The sequence below is a fragment of the Struthio camelus genome, chromosome 3 (genome assembly GCF_040807025.1).
Source record: "Struthio camelus isolate bStrCam1 chromosome 3, bStrCam1.hap1, whole genome shotgun sequence".
Lineage (NCBI taxonomy): Eukaryota > Metazoa > Chordata > Aves > Struthioniformes > Struthionidae > Struthio > Struthio camelus.
This window is the reverse complement of record NC_090944.1, coordinates 59503837-59518813: the sequence shown is the minus strand read 5'-3', so window position 1 is coordinate 59518813 and position 14977 is coordinate 59503837. Positions and strand designations below refer to the sequence as shown.

At 35.8% G+C, this 14977-nt stretch overlaps 1 protein-coding gene across 4 annotated transcripts in view; it reads right to left on the bottom strand.

Moving 5' to 3' along the window:
• The window catches only part of AFG1L (AFG1 like ATPase), a 76937-nt gene that overhangs the window by 50057 nt on the left and 11903 nt on the right, over positions 1 to 14977 (bottom strand). For all 4 annotated transcript variants that reach the window (XM_009676937.2, XM_068937970.1, XM_068937971.1 and 1 more), the window contains exons 3-5: positions 9499 to 9550; positions 8761 to 8862; positions 6205 to 6335 (exon numbers count right to left, since the gene is read on the bottom strand). In XM_009676937.2, coding sequence (XP_009675232.1) covers positions 6205 to 6335; positions 8761 to 8862; positions 9499 to 9550 — 285 coding nt within the window. The remainder of the gene's footprint in view (positions 1 to 6204; positions 6336 to 8760; positions 8863 to 9498; positions 9551 to 14977) is intronic.

Here is a 14977-nt window from a genome sequence, read left to right as displayed (position 1 = left end):
ATTACCTTTGAGGCAAAGGTTTGCAGAGGTGAATTTAAATGGTCATGGGACTTCAGAAATAAAGACAAGTAGCCAACTATACATAATCAGCTGCTGTTGAAAATAGAATGATATGACATAGATACTATTGTGTGATTGTTGCAAAAAACAATTCAACAGATGGCCCATCACAAAAATAAGCAATTTCATTGTTCTTTTTAAGTGCCTTCTATTACTGTCCATGAATAATCAAAAGGCACGGCAGTCACTTCCAGCACAGTCAGCCTCTTCTAACCTTCAGGCACAAAACACTCACAAAAAATAAATGTGAGCGGGGTAAGCGATACTAAAAAAAAAAGACTAAACAGTAAGATATCTAAGCGATACTAAAAAAAAAAGACTAAACAGTAAGATATCTAAAGAAATGTTACTTTATTGCTAAGTTTAGCCTAACTAACTTGCTTTACGGTACCAAGAAATAAAAAGAATGTAAAACAAAAAACATGACGAATGAAAGAGAACATAACAAATTTGTCTGAACAGAGACTTTGTTACAACAGTAATTTATATTTTACAGGAGTTCACCAGCTGATATCGATGTTCTTAATAAGTAAGCCATCTTCCCTATCATTAGCCTTGTTTCTTTGCCTTCCCTTTGATTATTATATAGCCACTTGTTGCATTTTGACTTACCACAGGCCCCAATTCTGAAGAAGGAAATAAAAAAGCGGTGGCATGCAGAGATTTAGATGCATTCATCACACAGCGGACTGACAGATGCTATGCTTTTGCCAGTTTAGATAACTACCTTATGATCATATAAGCTAAGGAAAGACTTTTAACTAGTATAATGTTTCTCAAGCATCTCCCACCCCCTCCCATTTCTAAATGACCTTACTAGACATAAAAAAAAAAATCCAATCCTACATCAGGCCTTAGACGGTAAACTCTTTGGTAGTACTGAGCCTTTTTAATCTACTGATGGGGGCCAGGGGTAGGGACATACCAGGACAGTAAAGACTTAGGTCACATTTCTGATAACTAGTTTGAAAGCAACAAGGTCCATAAGCTTAAGGAAATACCAGTTTCCTTCTTCCTAAGATTTATTCTATTTTGTTCTATGAAGTGCATTAATACGGATATTTTCTTTTTCAAAAATAAACTTTTTCGCAGGATCAGTAACACACTACTCAGATTTGCAGTAAAGATCAGTAAGATCTGATCTGCCAAAGCACATATATCGATTACGAATGTACTGCATGCCTGATGTAGCTGCTTATGAACCTATCTATTCATAATTTATTTCTTCTGAATATTAAAATTTAGGAACTTTTCCCAGTTGTCTTTAAAAAAAAGAAATAAAAGAAACCAGGATCTATGCACATTTCAGAGGCAACTGGATTTCTTGTATCACAAAGCAAACCAAGTAAGCCAAGTTTGAAAAGTCACGATACAAATTATTTTCTTACAAACATTTTTGTTTTAAAAAGGCACACTAGTTTCAGAAAAAAAAAAGTGAAAAAAATGTTAACACTCATGTAGAAGAAAACAATGACTAAAATTCTCTTACTAGTGAGAACCGTCACTGGATGCTGAATTCTAATATTTTCATTGTATCACAGAAAATTAACTCTTGAAAGCACTATAAAAAGTAACAGCCATTTTGAGTACAGGGATGTAAACTTATGCTCTTTTGATCCAGTACATCTTTGGAAGGGCAGGAGAATTCTCCAACATAGGCAAGCAGAAGACAGGAAGCACAGCATTCTCATTTCTCATGTCTTTTTTCCTGTATCCAGCACTCATTGCAACAAGGAACAAAAGCAAAGGCTACAAATTACCAGTAAGGAGAGCCTGCTAACAGAGAGAATGGAGAAATGTCATTTGCATTTAAGAGAAGAGATTTTTATGACCTAGTGCTGCTTTCCATTATGACTCACTTAAGTAAAGAAAAAAAAAAACCCACACACCTCATCGTTAATTTACATGTGTAATGCTTGAGACTCAGTCATCCGCTGATTGGTACAGTTCCACGTAATGAATGACAAACATAAGCATGTATTATCAGTAATTAGTATTAGCACAAAAATAAGAGCCTAATTTTTATTAGAGGCTTTTAATAGCATTGGAGGTTTGCAAAAACTCTCTAAATTGTAGCCTGTTTTAAGTCCAATACTTAAAATACTGATAGCATATAAATACTAACACTGCATGATAATTCCACTTACCAAAAGGTAGGAATTCTATCTTTATTACCAAAACTAACAAACACACACAGGTTTCAGTCACACTGCAAAATTACAGTTTCTAATTACCTGTGTATAGTTATTTGATCGCTAGACAATAACTAGTCTCATCTTATTGGCCAAACTCTGTGTTTTGAAACATCAAAATTATAATTACAAATAGCTTAATTTTACGGGTTTTTTTCTAAGTGAGGACAAATTTTTAGAATGGTGTAAGACTTCCGTGGCTGTAAAACAACAAAAACCCTGCTGTAAACTGTACAATAAAAATCAGTAAGAAGCAGCAATGTTTTTATAATCTTAGATCCAGCAGCTCAGGCAGGCACTGATGAAACAACTGCTTCAGAATGGAAAAGTTCAGAGCCTTAATACTATCACCGAAATCCTGGCTATCAAACGGTATTTGAAGAAGGAAGCACGTAAGACATACTATTTTTTAATGCAATAATATTTTTGAACACTTCAAACTTTTTCAAAAAGTACTGAAATATTTTTCTAAGTCAGTTAGTCAAATAATCAACTCTTTTTGATGTGGCTTTGCAACATGATTCACTTCAGGGTACTCATATTTTGCTTCAGCCCACTGTCAGAGGAACTTGCAACCTCAGTAATGCTTCTCTCTTTCACAGTTCTGCGTTTGGTTTCCTCTGAAATATGAGCACTAACGTTACTTTTTGCTGGCACTGGTACAGAATCACTTGTCTCCGTATCTGATCTGAAAATAAATGAATTTCACTTATTCTCCCATTTCAACGGGTATCTGAAAGAAAACTCAAGCATTTCAAGGAAGTCTCAAGAGTTTCTCTGGTACTTCTTCAGTGCAAAGCATATTTATTGCCAAGCAAGGGGGACCTCCAGCTTGACTTTCCAGCTGTCAAAAAGGACAGGAGTTTTAAGTGCAAGTCAGAACAGTACATGTTTCGACTCTCCAGCTCTTTCCAGTTTCGTTTTAATCTAGCAATTCTTTAACCTGAGGGACCCAGGCTGCAGTGAAATCTGGCCATTATCTCCGGTGAGGAAATCAACTAGGGAAGTCCCAAACTGGGTTACTGGCTCCTTATTATCAATTTTAATTTTGTCTCTGTCTCAGTTGCTCTTCCAGCCACCGCACTATTTTATGACTCTTTAAGCAGAAGGTTTCTTATCCCAAATTCAGTACCTTTTGCTAAGTTTCAGAAAACCGCGACTCTTCACCAGTGGGCAAAGCTTACGTAGCTTTCCGTGCTACCGACGCACAGTCAAGAAATGCAGCCACGTGGGAATCTATGAATTTAGAACATTCAGTACCTCAAGAACAAGCGTATTGTCAAAATTCACACAAGAATGCAGAGTCTTAGAAATACATTTTTAAGTATATTGCTTGTATTGCTTTCCCACCTGTGACCCACCACCACCAACACAGGGTGATTTCTATAATTAAAGTGATTGATGTACCTCCAGCACGTCAGCAGGGGGAGCAGGCAACCAATTTTGGGGGAAAAGGATTTACCACAGTATCGCTCCTTCAAAGTGAAAGACAACGACGGTTTGGAAACGCTGCAGCACCAGGATATGAAAGCAGTGGGCATTTCTGCAGGCAAATAGGTATGTACACTAATACATAACACTACAGCTAGCAAAAGACGCCCCTTCATACCATCTAAGTATTTGATATTATGACAGCTAACGCTCCTTTCCTCCCCACCGCACCCCCCAAAAAAACCTTCCCATTTCTTCCTAAGTACAACTGTCTCTGTATTTGGATTTTACACCATAAGTTTCAGAAGCCCTACATCCATGTTCACGAGAAAGCACACACTAAATTATGAAACAACAACATTCAAAATCAGAAAAAGCACTGTATTCAAAAACTGGACCCATGAACAAGGTTGCTGCAGGTACATTCAACTACAAAATATGAAGAGCGAGCTAACAAGCAATAGAAAAACGACATCAAACCACTGGATGTTGAACAGTTCAAATGATATGCTTGTTCAGGACAACTTTTAAACTCTGCAGTGGCACTGGGTTTTTTTTGCCTTTTTTGTTTTGTTTTGTTTTTTAAAGATGACAGGAGAAGACTGGCATTAAACATAACAATAGAGCTAGATAATGACCTTGCCTGCCAGTGAAACAACTTCAAAACACTACTAAGACTTTTACAAGAGGAAAGAAGGGCATGTTCATTAGGCATTTACCAGTCTCCTGCTTGGATTGGTATCAACAGATACCACTTACAGCAAATGAGACAGGAGGATACGGCCCCATGTATCCCCAATGGCACGCGTGCCTTCACACACTTTAAAAGTTTTTAAGACTATTATGAAACTTTCTTAGAGAAGCTCATAAGAATTACCATCAGAATGTACATCTACTCTTAAACTTTGCTGCTATAAATTTCACTATGAACAACTGAAGCGTAAGGCAGAGAAGAAACTCAAACCACAAGTCAAATGTTTTCAGTTGAGGCAGACAACAAACATGCATAACGCTTTGAAAAGTTCTGAGAAAGTTAAAGTGTTTTACAGAATACGGGAATTATTCCACCAAAATATGTTTGATGCTCACAACTGAAAGATTAATCACACCCATCGCTTTTGCAAAACTGATTTTCACAGGAAGCACAGTAAAAAATACTGCGCTCTCACCCTGTGTCTTAAAGGGAATTTTAAAGTGTTCTAACTATCTTATACTCACTAGCATACTAAATAGGAATCAAAGTTTAATATGGGACAAAACGCTAAACAAAATATAATATAGTACCTTCTTCACTTGTTGATGTAATCATTCATCTCCATAATTTAATAATCTACAATTCATCCTTGGTTATTAGCATAAACTAACAAACTCTAAACTACCAGTAGATCAGGACAGTGTTCTTTTAACCTACTGAAACACTGCAGGATATATCTCAAATATAATTTTTTAATTAAACATATCGTTAAAGCAGACTGCAATGACCTTACACATTGTGAAACCATGGATCCAAAGATTACAATCTGGCTGCAGAAGGCAGAAGTAAATGAAAACAAAAACGCCCACTTCTTTAGGGCTACAAAAATCTTGTTCATGTAAACTGATCATAAACTGGTTATTTTCTCAGGTGCACAGGCTTTTAAAATAATAGCTAGGAGATATAAATTGCTCTATCCATTGCAGGAATGTACTTATTAATTTAAAAGCCTAATGCAGACAATTTACACTTAACACGATTCCTTTACTCTTGGTGATTTGAACAATAATATAGAAGAGTTCTTATTCTGCTCTGCAGTGCCTCTCTGGACCCAAAAATCTCGGCTGACTGGAGCTGCAAAATACCTCTAGCCTCTCTCCTAAAATATTCTCACAAACCAGTTACATGTTTAAATTTGTGACATGCCCTTAAAATTCATGAGCCGTATAAAACAAATGAAACAGCCAAGCTGCTTGGGTAAAGAGTATTTTAATCGATTTATTTTTAGTTTGCATATTTAATTCAATAAAAGTTTCTTAAAATGTAAATTATGTTGATACAGTCAGGCACCGACATGCCAAAGGCTCCAGCAGCGCCGCGAAAGCATTTAGGTTGAATTTGACACATTAATTCCACATCCTTAATCACAATAAGACTAATTGTTATATGAGCTACAGCAATAACCAGAGGAGCCAATCTAGTATCAGGCCACTATTGTGCTAAGCACTGTCCTGACTTACCATAAGGCAACAATCTCTGCCCCAAACTGCTCACAAGCATCTCATCAAACTCTCATTATTCTCTACAGTGAACAGTAGCTACATTGATAAGTGAATAGACTGTAAATACGCTTACACAGCCAACTCAAATCTCACCTGTGGAAAAAAAAAAAAAAAAGTCATCTTCGAACCTGGAAACGACTTTTATTCTTGAACATCTGGCCAGTAATTTAATTGCTGTACTAGTACTAACAAGCATCATATTTAAAGATTGTAAGTAACGTTATGAAGCTACCGTGACACCAAAGAGTAATCTCCAATTCCTTACCTGAAATTCATCAAAACATAAGAGAGAAGCTTCTTCACTTATTTCCTCTGCTACTGGCGCTATTGGGTCATATGATTTGGCCATAAATCCTGGTTTTCTTTTTGGTAAGCTCTGCTTGAGGCGATGTATTCCTGAGTTGATAAAACAGAGAAAAATCAAACATTTCTTATTTCTTTTTGGAAAAATACGGAAAACGAAATTGTTTAGGTAGCAAATAAGAAGTAACTCAATCCAGTAAAAAACTGCCAATTGAGTACATTTTTCAAGAGGACACAGAGGTTAAGTTTTCAACCATTTCTAGATAGCCAATAAAAGCTGACAGAATCTGTACTTTGTATTTTCTTCTTTAGAAATATGTGAAATAAAAAAAAAAAAACACCCCACAAAACTCTGGAATGCTAAACACCTGTTTTATTTTTAAAAAATTACAGTTTTATCTTGCTCCAATTCATTGCCTTAATTTCAGCTTCTGTTCAAAATTTGGTACTTTGTCTTAAAAGCCTCCTCTGTGAAGATCAAGAAATCCTTACAGTGTTTAAAAACCAGCAGCGCAGCGCTGTGCACTGCATGCTCTGAAAGCATATTTAGAGTGCATTTAACTAAAAGAACTCAGATAAACCAACGTATTTATATTTTAAAATGTACAATAAGATGATACTGGTATAAAAAAAGATTATTACGTGCACGCTTTACTATACCATAGATTCCACTAAAAATGGATATTTCGTAAGCAGAGGTCCTACAGTAAGACGCTAGCTTTGTTGACATAAAAACGCAAGTAGAGCACAAATGACAAGAAACAGAAAACCTTAACAGTGACATAACAAAGAAAAGAGGACGGAAGTAGTGGCGGAATCTGTTTACACCAATAAAGCTGCCCAAGAAAAAAAAAGTAGCTGTCACAATACTTGTAAATTGCTGCGTTACTTAGCAATTCCAAAGTATTTTAGGATTACAGAGTTTAGAGACAGGTGCAACTTTCAAAAACATCTAAAACAGTATCTCAGGCAATGTAAAGTGCCCTGCTGCTTCATATAAGGTCACCCTGCCAGAAAGCTTTCTGATCCTTACGATCAACTTCCCTCTATAATTTTTCTCAAAATTACTGATATTAAGTTTGCCACCACAGAACGGTTCTCCTTGGCATTCATATGTTAATTAGTTATTGGTTATTCAAGCTGCGCAGACTGAATTCAATCTTTACTCATATAACATACAACTCCCAAACAGTCTGCCCAAGAGTCTTTTGGCGAGTAGGTATTCAGCTCCTTGTTACAGATTTGGTTGTACCAGTGCCTCAGAGAACAAACAATTATTCCCCAGCCTGTTACACAGAACACGTCTGCAGGTTTTTATGGGTACTCCCAAGATGCAAAGTCATCAGTTCTTATTTGTCCTCTTGCACAAGAGTTTTCTATTATCTTTTTCTTCTCTCAGCATTTTCTTTTCTGTTAAAAAACCCAATACTTTTCTTTGTAATCTTCATAACCCTTTTCCCAGGATCAGTTTGGGTTTGTGGGGTTTTTTTTGCTTTTTTATAAAAAAAAAAAAAAAGCAACAATTGAGACAGAAGCTGCACTTTTCTGTACTTTGTACTTTAACTCTTCTGTTCTTTTTTCTTCAATTCCTTCTAGTTTTGTGCCTTTATCTTGTGCCCATCCTATCTGGTTTCACACAAACCAAGTTTGTCAGTATCAGTTGACTCTTTCGATCGCACAGTATCTCCAATATTGTATGTGAAGCGGTCAAGCTAAAGCTTTTCCATCAACGCACCTCTCTCCAAACTGCAGAGAAGACAACTTCACGGTTATCTGTGTTCTAATTAATTGTTCCATTCCCCTTATACATCTTCTCTTTACTCATATGATCTTTTTCTTTTTAACGTGTACAGACCACAACCTATTCCTTGGCAACAAAGTGAGGGACACTAACGAGTATTAAAACCTAAAACTTATAAAGTAGCAATACTTGATTTTTTCCATAAAAACAAAACAAAAACTCTTTCCAGACTGGAGTGAAAAGAAATGCAGAGAAAGGTGGTAATGCCTGAAATAACATAAGCACCTGACAAGTCACATGCAAATTGATAAAATTAGTCCATATCTCTGAAGCACTGATTTAGTTTTGTCGCAACACAGAAAATTATGATGTAGCGTTTACACATTTATCTGTCCTTTCCTGTGACAGCATTATGTTGCTTTCCACATTCACTTTATCATTCAGTTTGAGGAGTTCTCTTCTTTAGATTGAGATCAGGCTAATGGGTAACTGGAGAATGTTTAGTTAAGGAATTAATCCTAAACATAATCCAGTTTCCCATACAATCAGGGATACAGAATCTTTGAGAAGCGATTCTTCTGAAATAATATCCAATGAACACCTACCCCAGGATGACAGACAACGCTGAAATTCTTTAACAACTTCTTTCCTTTTTTCTTTTTTTTTGGTTAAATGCTTAAAGTTACATGGAGTAGCATGCATAGAAGGAGGAGACAGACTTTCTTCACAGATGTCATATTTCATATAGTTCTTGTAAATACCAGTGTCTGCACTTACTCTGGTGTACATCTAGCATGAAGCCATGAAAATGGACTCTCTTTTTTCTTTCTACTTCTAAGTGAGAATAGAATATGTCCATCACCATTGTCTTTCCTGTGCCTTCAAACACACACACAAAAAAAAAAAAAAAAACACACACCGAACAGATAGTTAGTTTAAAAACAGCATAGAACGATTGTTCACTAGCTTTCAATTAACAAAATTATACTCTTCCGCACAATAAGTACAAGACCAAACTGCTTGGGAATAAATGTTATCTTTTATATTTGAAAACTCATAACAATCACATTTTTATTTTACCATTTTAAAATGTTCATCTATATAAAGTTGGCCCAAAGGTTACACAAATGGCTCCCTCTCCTTCTAAAAAGCATCCTTATTGTTTCCTTTTCAAAAGTGAGGATGTTTGCATTCTGCATTGTTGCAATTAGAATACATAAATTCTCTCTCTGCTCCCCTCTCTTACTTCCCAAATCCTTAAATTGTACTGTTAAATACTAGTGAGTGGGTAACATGTTGGAAAAAAATATAACAACATAGTCCAGTCCAACAGTTTCCAGACTTGACTGTAACTGTATTAAATAACGCATGATATTCTGGAAGAAAAATACCCCAGAAAATTCATTGAAGTATGTAGTAACACCATATAGGCACAAAGCTTTTAGCTAGCTTTAGAATTTGAAAAAGCACCTATTTACATAAAATTCCCCTGGAATTCAGGCAGCTGAAACTCACCAACATCTCCATAGACATAAAGACCTTTTGGAGGTTTCCTCTTTGCAAAGAGCTGCAAATCAAGAGAACAAGAATAAATACGAATACCGGGCGTAATAAAAGCAAGCACGTAGCTGTGGCAAGGAGTGAAAGTAGCTACATTTAATTCGCTAAGTAGGACTAGCTAACAAAATACAACCTTGAATGAATTAGTAGCTCAGAACCAGTAAGCAATCTAACGCGGTATTTGTGTGAAAATTATAAACATAAAGAGGCCAAAAGCATATGCAGTTTTGTTTAGATCACTGTGAAAATATGACCACCTCCAGTCTTAGTATACATGCATTTTTACCAGGACACGTACAAAATTATTACATGTTTCCCAGTCCATCATCAACAGAACAAACCCTCTTCCTCACTAAGCCATTTGAACGAACAGCCCTAGGAAAAAAGATGTAAAATTAAGCAGTACCACGGTCCTTGCAGAGAGATGCTTTATACCTATTAAAGCAGCTTAAGATATGAGATGTATGGCTTAAGATATAAGCCGTAAGGATTTAGAACACAAATAAGGCAAAGCTGGTGAGTATTCCGAGTCCCTTTTCTCTCCACTTTGAATCCTAAATGCAGAATTATCTATAGTTTAAACATGATTAAAATCAATGCAGCCATAGTAAAAATGTCATTTTTAGATATGAAAATGGTTAATTTTAAAGTATATATTTTATTAATCATAATTTTCCCAGTAAGTTATATTTATTTTGAATGAATACAGCTTAAGAATTGTTAATCTCTTGATCTTACTCAGTACAAATAGTGCAATCCCTGACCATTTACTTTCTCTATTTTACTCAATAAATAGATATATTATTGGAAACATTCACAATAACCTCAAGATTCTCAGAAAATATGCAGGCATAGCTCTCATATAAGATCTACTTATAGATTTAATTTGGAGTTATATTAATAGGATACTCAAAAATTTATATCAATCAATCTGTGGCCGAACAGGGTTTCAGACGTTCTGAAACAGTTCCATTAACAGACATGGCTGCAACTATTTGCTAGTGCTTTGAAAGCACAACAAGACAATTTAATTGACAAACATTTCTGTGTGCCTCTTTAAGAGCCTGCACTCATTACAATTACTAAATGTCAAAGTCACATAGCTAAGAAGAAATGGAAAAAATAAAACTGTATTAAATACAGATATCTAAGAATTTCTTTACTTTTAATTTGAGAATAGTAAGCACAGCCATTTTTACAAGGGGAAAGCTTATTACATAAAATCTACTACATAAAAAGAGTATATTAATAAAATCAGCAGTTTTACAAAGACTGACACACAGTTAGAAAAACAAATCAATACTTAAAGTACTGCTTTACCTGTCTTTGTAAAGATTATACAATCAGAACAAGCAGTAATGCCTCCATTTTTATACAAATGTTTCCGTTTTAATGTGTTCTTTAATTACATTAACAATATTGAAGTTCATCCTTTCAGGCAGATTTTAGTCTCACGCCAATACTTACAATTTCTAGAAAACATGTTAAATAAGAGAGGGTTTTTGCATAAAGGAAAAAACAAATACAGTGGCTTGGGCTCCACAGGAGTCTAAATCAACTTCTGGCTGATTTAAAAAATGGAATTAGGTTTCTATGAAGACAGCAATTGTCCAATTATATCTAATTGCTAAAAGAAATGAAGGGATACCGGGGCAGATCCAAAGGGATCTGTAAAAGCAAATTTAACACCAGAAAAATTCTTACTCTGATTGCACGATTAAAGGAAATTACAGGGAATATTCTACATCCAAGCAAAACTATGTTGCCTTTTATATACTTCTGCCAGAAGTGACACTCTTGCCACTTTTAAGGTACCCACTTCCTCAATCATGTCACATATTGTAGAAAATATAGAATTCATAGAAGCATTCTTCTTTTTGTATCTTTCATAAAAAGAATTTGATTTGTAGGTTTATAGTACTGAAACACCTAGAGATGCAAAATCATACATCAGCCCTCCCAAAAATCTTGTGATGAATAACAAGACAGAAGAGACGGAATAAAATTTCGGTGAAATTCATATCCCCCAACACTACCTATCTGAGAGTTTTGCATTTTGTCTGTCCTAATCAGCTAGGCTCCTTCTGCAGTCAAAGAAGAAATTCCACACTCACAGGTTAAGATTCATCCTATTTTAAGCTGCACGGGATTTAACTTTTATATGGCTAAAGTTAGAGGAGATGGAAAGTAAATAATAGAATACACAGGAAGCGACTGAAGTTTACAACTGGATCTCGGTTCCCGGCTATTCTGCATGACCATAAAGTGGACAAAACCTTTTTTTTTTTTTTCTTTTGGTAACGATCCTCACCCATATTCTGAAGCTTGAAAGTTGCATGAGAAAAATAGCAACTTTGACTAGGATTTCTGGTAACATTCAACCAATGCTGTTGGCTCACTTGAGACCAGAGCAAGCAGTCAGGCCAATCTGCTCTGCTGTGTGGGGAAAGGCAGTGGCATATGGGAGTGACAGGGGAAGACTGATTTTGGTACTTCAGTATTATCCAAAGATGTATTTGGAATCTTGGCATAATTATGTTCAATTGCTTGACAACAAATTTGCTTTTGCTACAATGACAAGACTTAAGGATGTTAAAGATTATGTTTAAAACGTACAAAATCAAAGATATTAAGGGATGCGATAACATTTGAGTCTGAAGGGGAGAATTCAGAAATCTTTAACTACGTTTTGAATGCTCACAACATCCTTCCAAATGAGAGCATCACCACAGATGTGTCAAATCCCTTCAGTTCGCCAAGTTTCTTAAGTCCCATACCATTATTTGCAATAACCAGTAAGCACAGCTTATGTACTTAACTGAGTTTCATAATCATTAGTACCTGCTTACGGCAAGAGCTTCTTTTCCTTTTACAGATGTGTTGTCTTTCAGATTTTTTTGAAAGCTGTTCATGCATGAAAATATTTACCATTCCACAAGAAAAAACACACATCATTGTCCCCAGATTTACAGAATTCTGTTCTCTACTGTCAAAACTTTTCATATATTTGTTTTGAAATGTGCATGCCTTGCTTTGATTCTATCATGTCAGACATTTCACTTTAATTAGTCACTACTGTATCTCATCTAAGACATTATATTGGTCAAAACATTTCCTTACCTCTGACAACCTCTTACTCTTCCTTCAGGATCTCTAATGACGTACAACATCTTCCCACCTCCCCCCCCCGTACTCCCTGCCTTGGACGCTTAAAGCAAGCAACTTATATTCTGGGAAAATTCACACACTGATTTGAGAAACTTTCAGGTGAAAATACATTGTAATATTCAGTTTGTTAATTAAAATACACAAAATACAGAAGGCAAATCTCTAGACAGTACATTAAAAAAAAAAAAACAACAAATCTGCCTCTTTCTCTCACTCTTTCAGACCTCCTTTTGGTCGCTGTTTAGCTGGAGACATTTTCAAGGTCTTGAATGGTGTTTACTATTGTTCATACCTCTTCAAAACATGACCTCACTTACAATTGAGCTTATTTCAAGTCATTAGTACAGAAACTCAACAACTCTTAAGATGTCCCCATTGGTATTATTCTGAAAAGCGGGAGATCTGAAACATCTACGTAAACTCTCATGGCCTTGAACTTCAATTCAGAGGATCTCAAAATATCTCAGCATACAAGGCCATCTTTTCACCAAGCTGAAGATCAAAGTCATTGTTCAAATTTGAGTAATAATTTTGAAAAACAGAAGCCTACTTGATTTGCAGCAACAGGCTAATTGTTTCCTTCCAGCAAATTCATTTTAAGGTGATCTCCCTCCCAACAAAAACCTGCATCATAAGAAAACATACAGTTTTACTATAATGAAGAGCATGGCTTGTTTTTTTCCCTCCAAACTACTTACTGCAGAAAAGTTTTGACTGTGATCTAATGCAAGTGTCTCAAACAAATGCTGAAATGCTTCTATTGCAAATGATATTAGTATTTGTTCCCCTAATCTTATTTTTACAGTATTTTTATTGAATAAAACTATTCAGATAAAAGGTGACAGAAAAGAACAAAGTTAAAAACAAAGCAGACCATTCTTTTAATCGTTCAAACTGCAAAAAGTTTCTAGTTCTGGAGTAACTGTCATTTTAGAAGAGGCTTCTGCATTTCTATCACAGGCAATAAAATTGTAAGTATCACACTGAAGAAGAGGCTGAAAACTAGCTTCCCTGCTCTCTCTCTCCCCTTTTCTTCACTGCCCCTTCTCAAGTACATTCTCTTCAGTGACAGAACCAGAAAAAAGCGTGTATGCTTGAAATGCTGCACATCACTGTTTATAACTTCTAAAAAATGCCACTAGATTCTTTTGAACACAGCAGATTCCATAATAAAAAGAGGTTAGTCAAGTTTCCAGAAAACGCTTGAAAAAGCAAAAAGTTGATCTACACACCATTACGTACTATTTTGTAATCAAATACAATGTCAACACTTTTGTCATAAAAACAACAGACTATCTATAGCATGACGTTTCTCTTGAGGTACCAGCACATTCGAAAATTCCAAACTACCAAGTCTTCACAGGAGGAGAGGGCCAACAAGCTAATCACCAATACAGGCTTTAGCTGCACCTATTCACAAGTACTTCTTGGAGATACCTTATACTAGTTACATGAACTACGTTCACTCATAAGCCTAAATTCTACTACACATACAGTCACTCCAGTGCGCAGTGCTTACCACTTCTCGATAGGAGCAGCTTTCATTCTGCTCTTCAAAACTGAACCAAGTCTACAACAGTATCACAGACCCTGGGCTAAAAATTCACAACAGATAAACATGCAATAAAAAATAAAACATTTACTGGATGCAGACAGGGGAACGTGCCATTACATCACTATCTACAACTGATACAGTGCTTGATGCCTATGATTTTACCAACTACTTATCAGAGTTGTGACTCTTATTCTGGGGAAAACCTTCATTAAGGGTGCTGATTACAATTGTGCTGCTGCAAAACCTGGCCTGCACTAGCATTTAAATCCCAATTTGTTTGGCTTAAGACTTCACTATATCTCAAAAGGAGCTCTGTTCAAATTGATGAATAACTTCTCCAAAGACAGCAGAAGAGAAACAATAATGCTATTATTTGCTCTTCTTCATCATGAACTATGATTTGATTTAATTACACAAGCTAGCAGGCTTTATCAGAATTACACAAAACTCACTGCTCTCCTCCTTTCCTGAGGTTCTGATGTGTGCCATCACAGTGCTCAATCTGGTCATCAGTCGTCTTAAGACTTTCACATGGATACCAAGAGCTACAAGAAAAACCTCAAACTGCAACAGCCCTTATCCCAAGAGCAAGTAGTTCTACAGCTACTTTTTAGGAATTGAAGGCAGCATCACTTTCCACGTATTAAAGAGCCATCTGACAATATTTTAAAGTTGATTCAAACTTGAAGCATGGAACTGAAAATGAGAGAG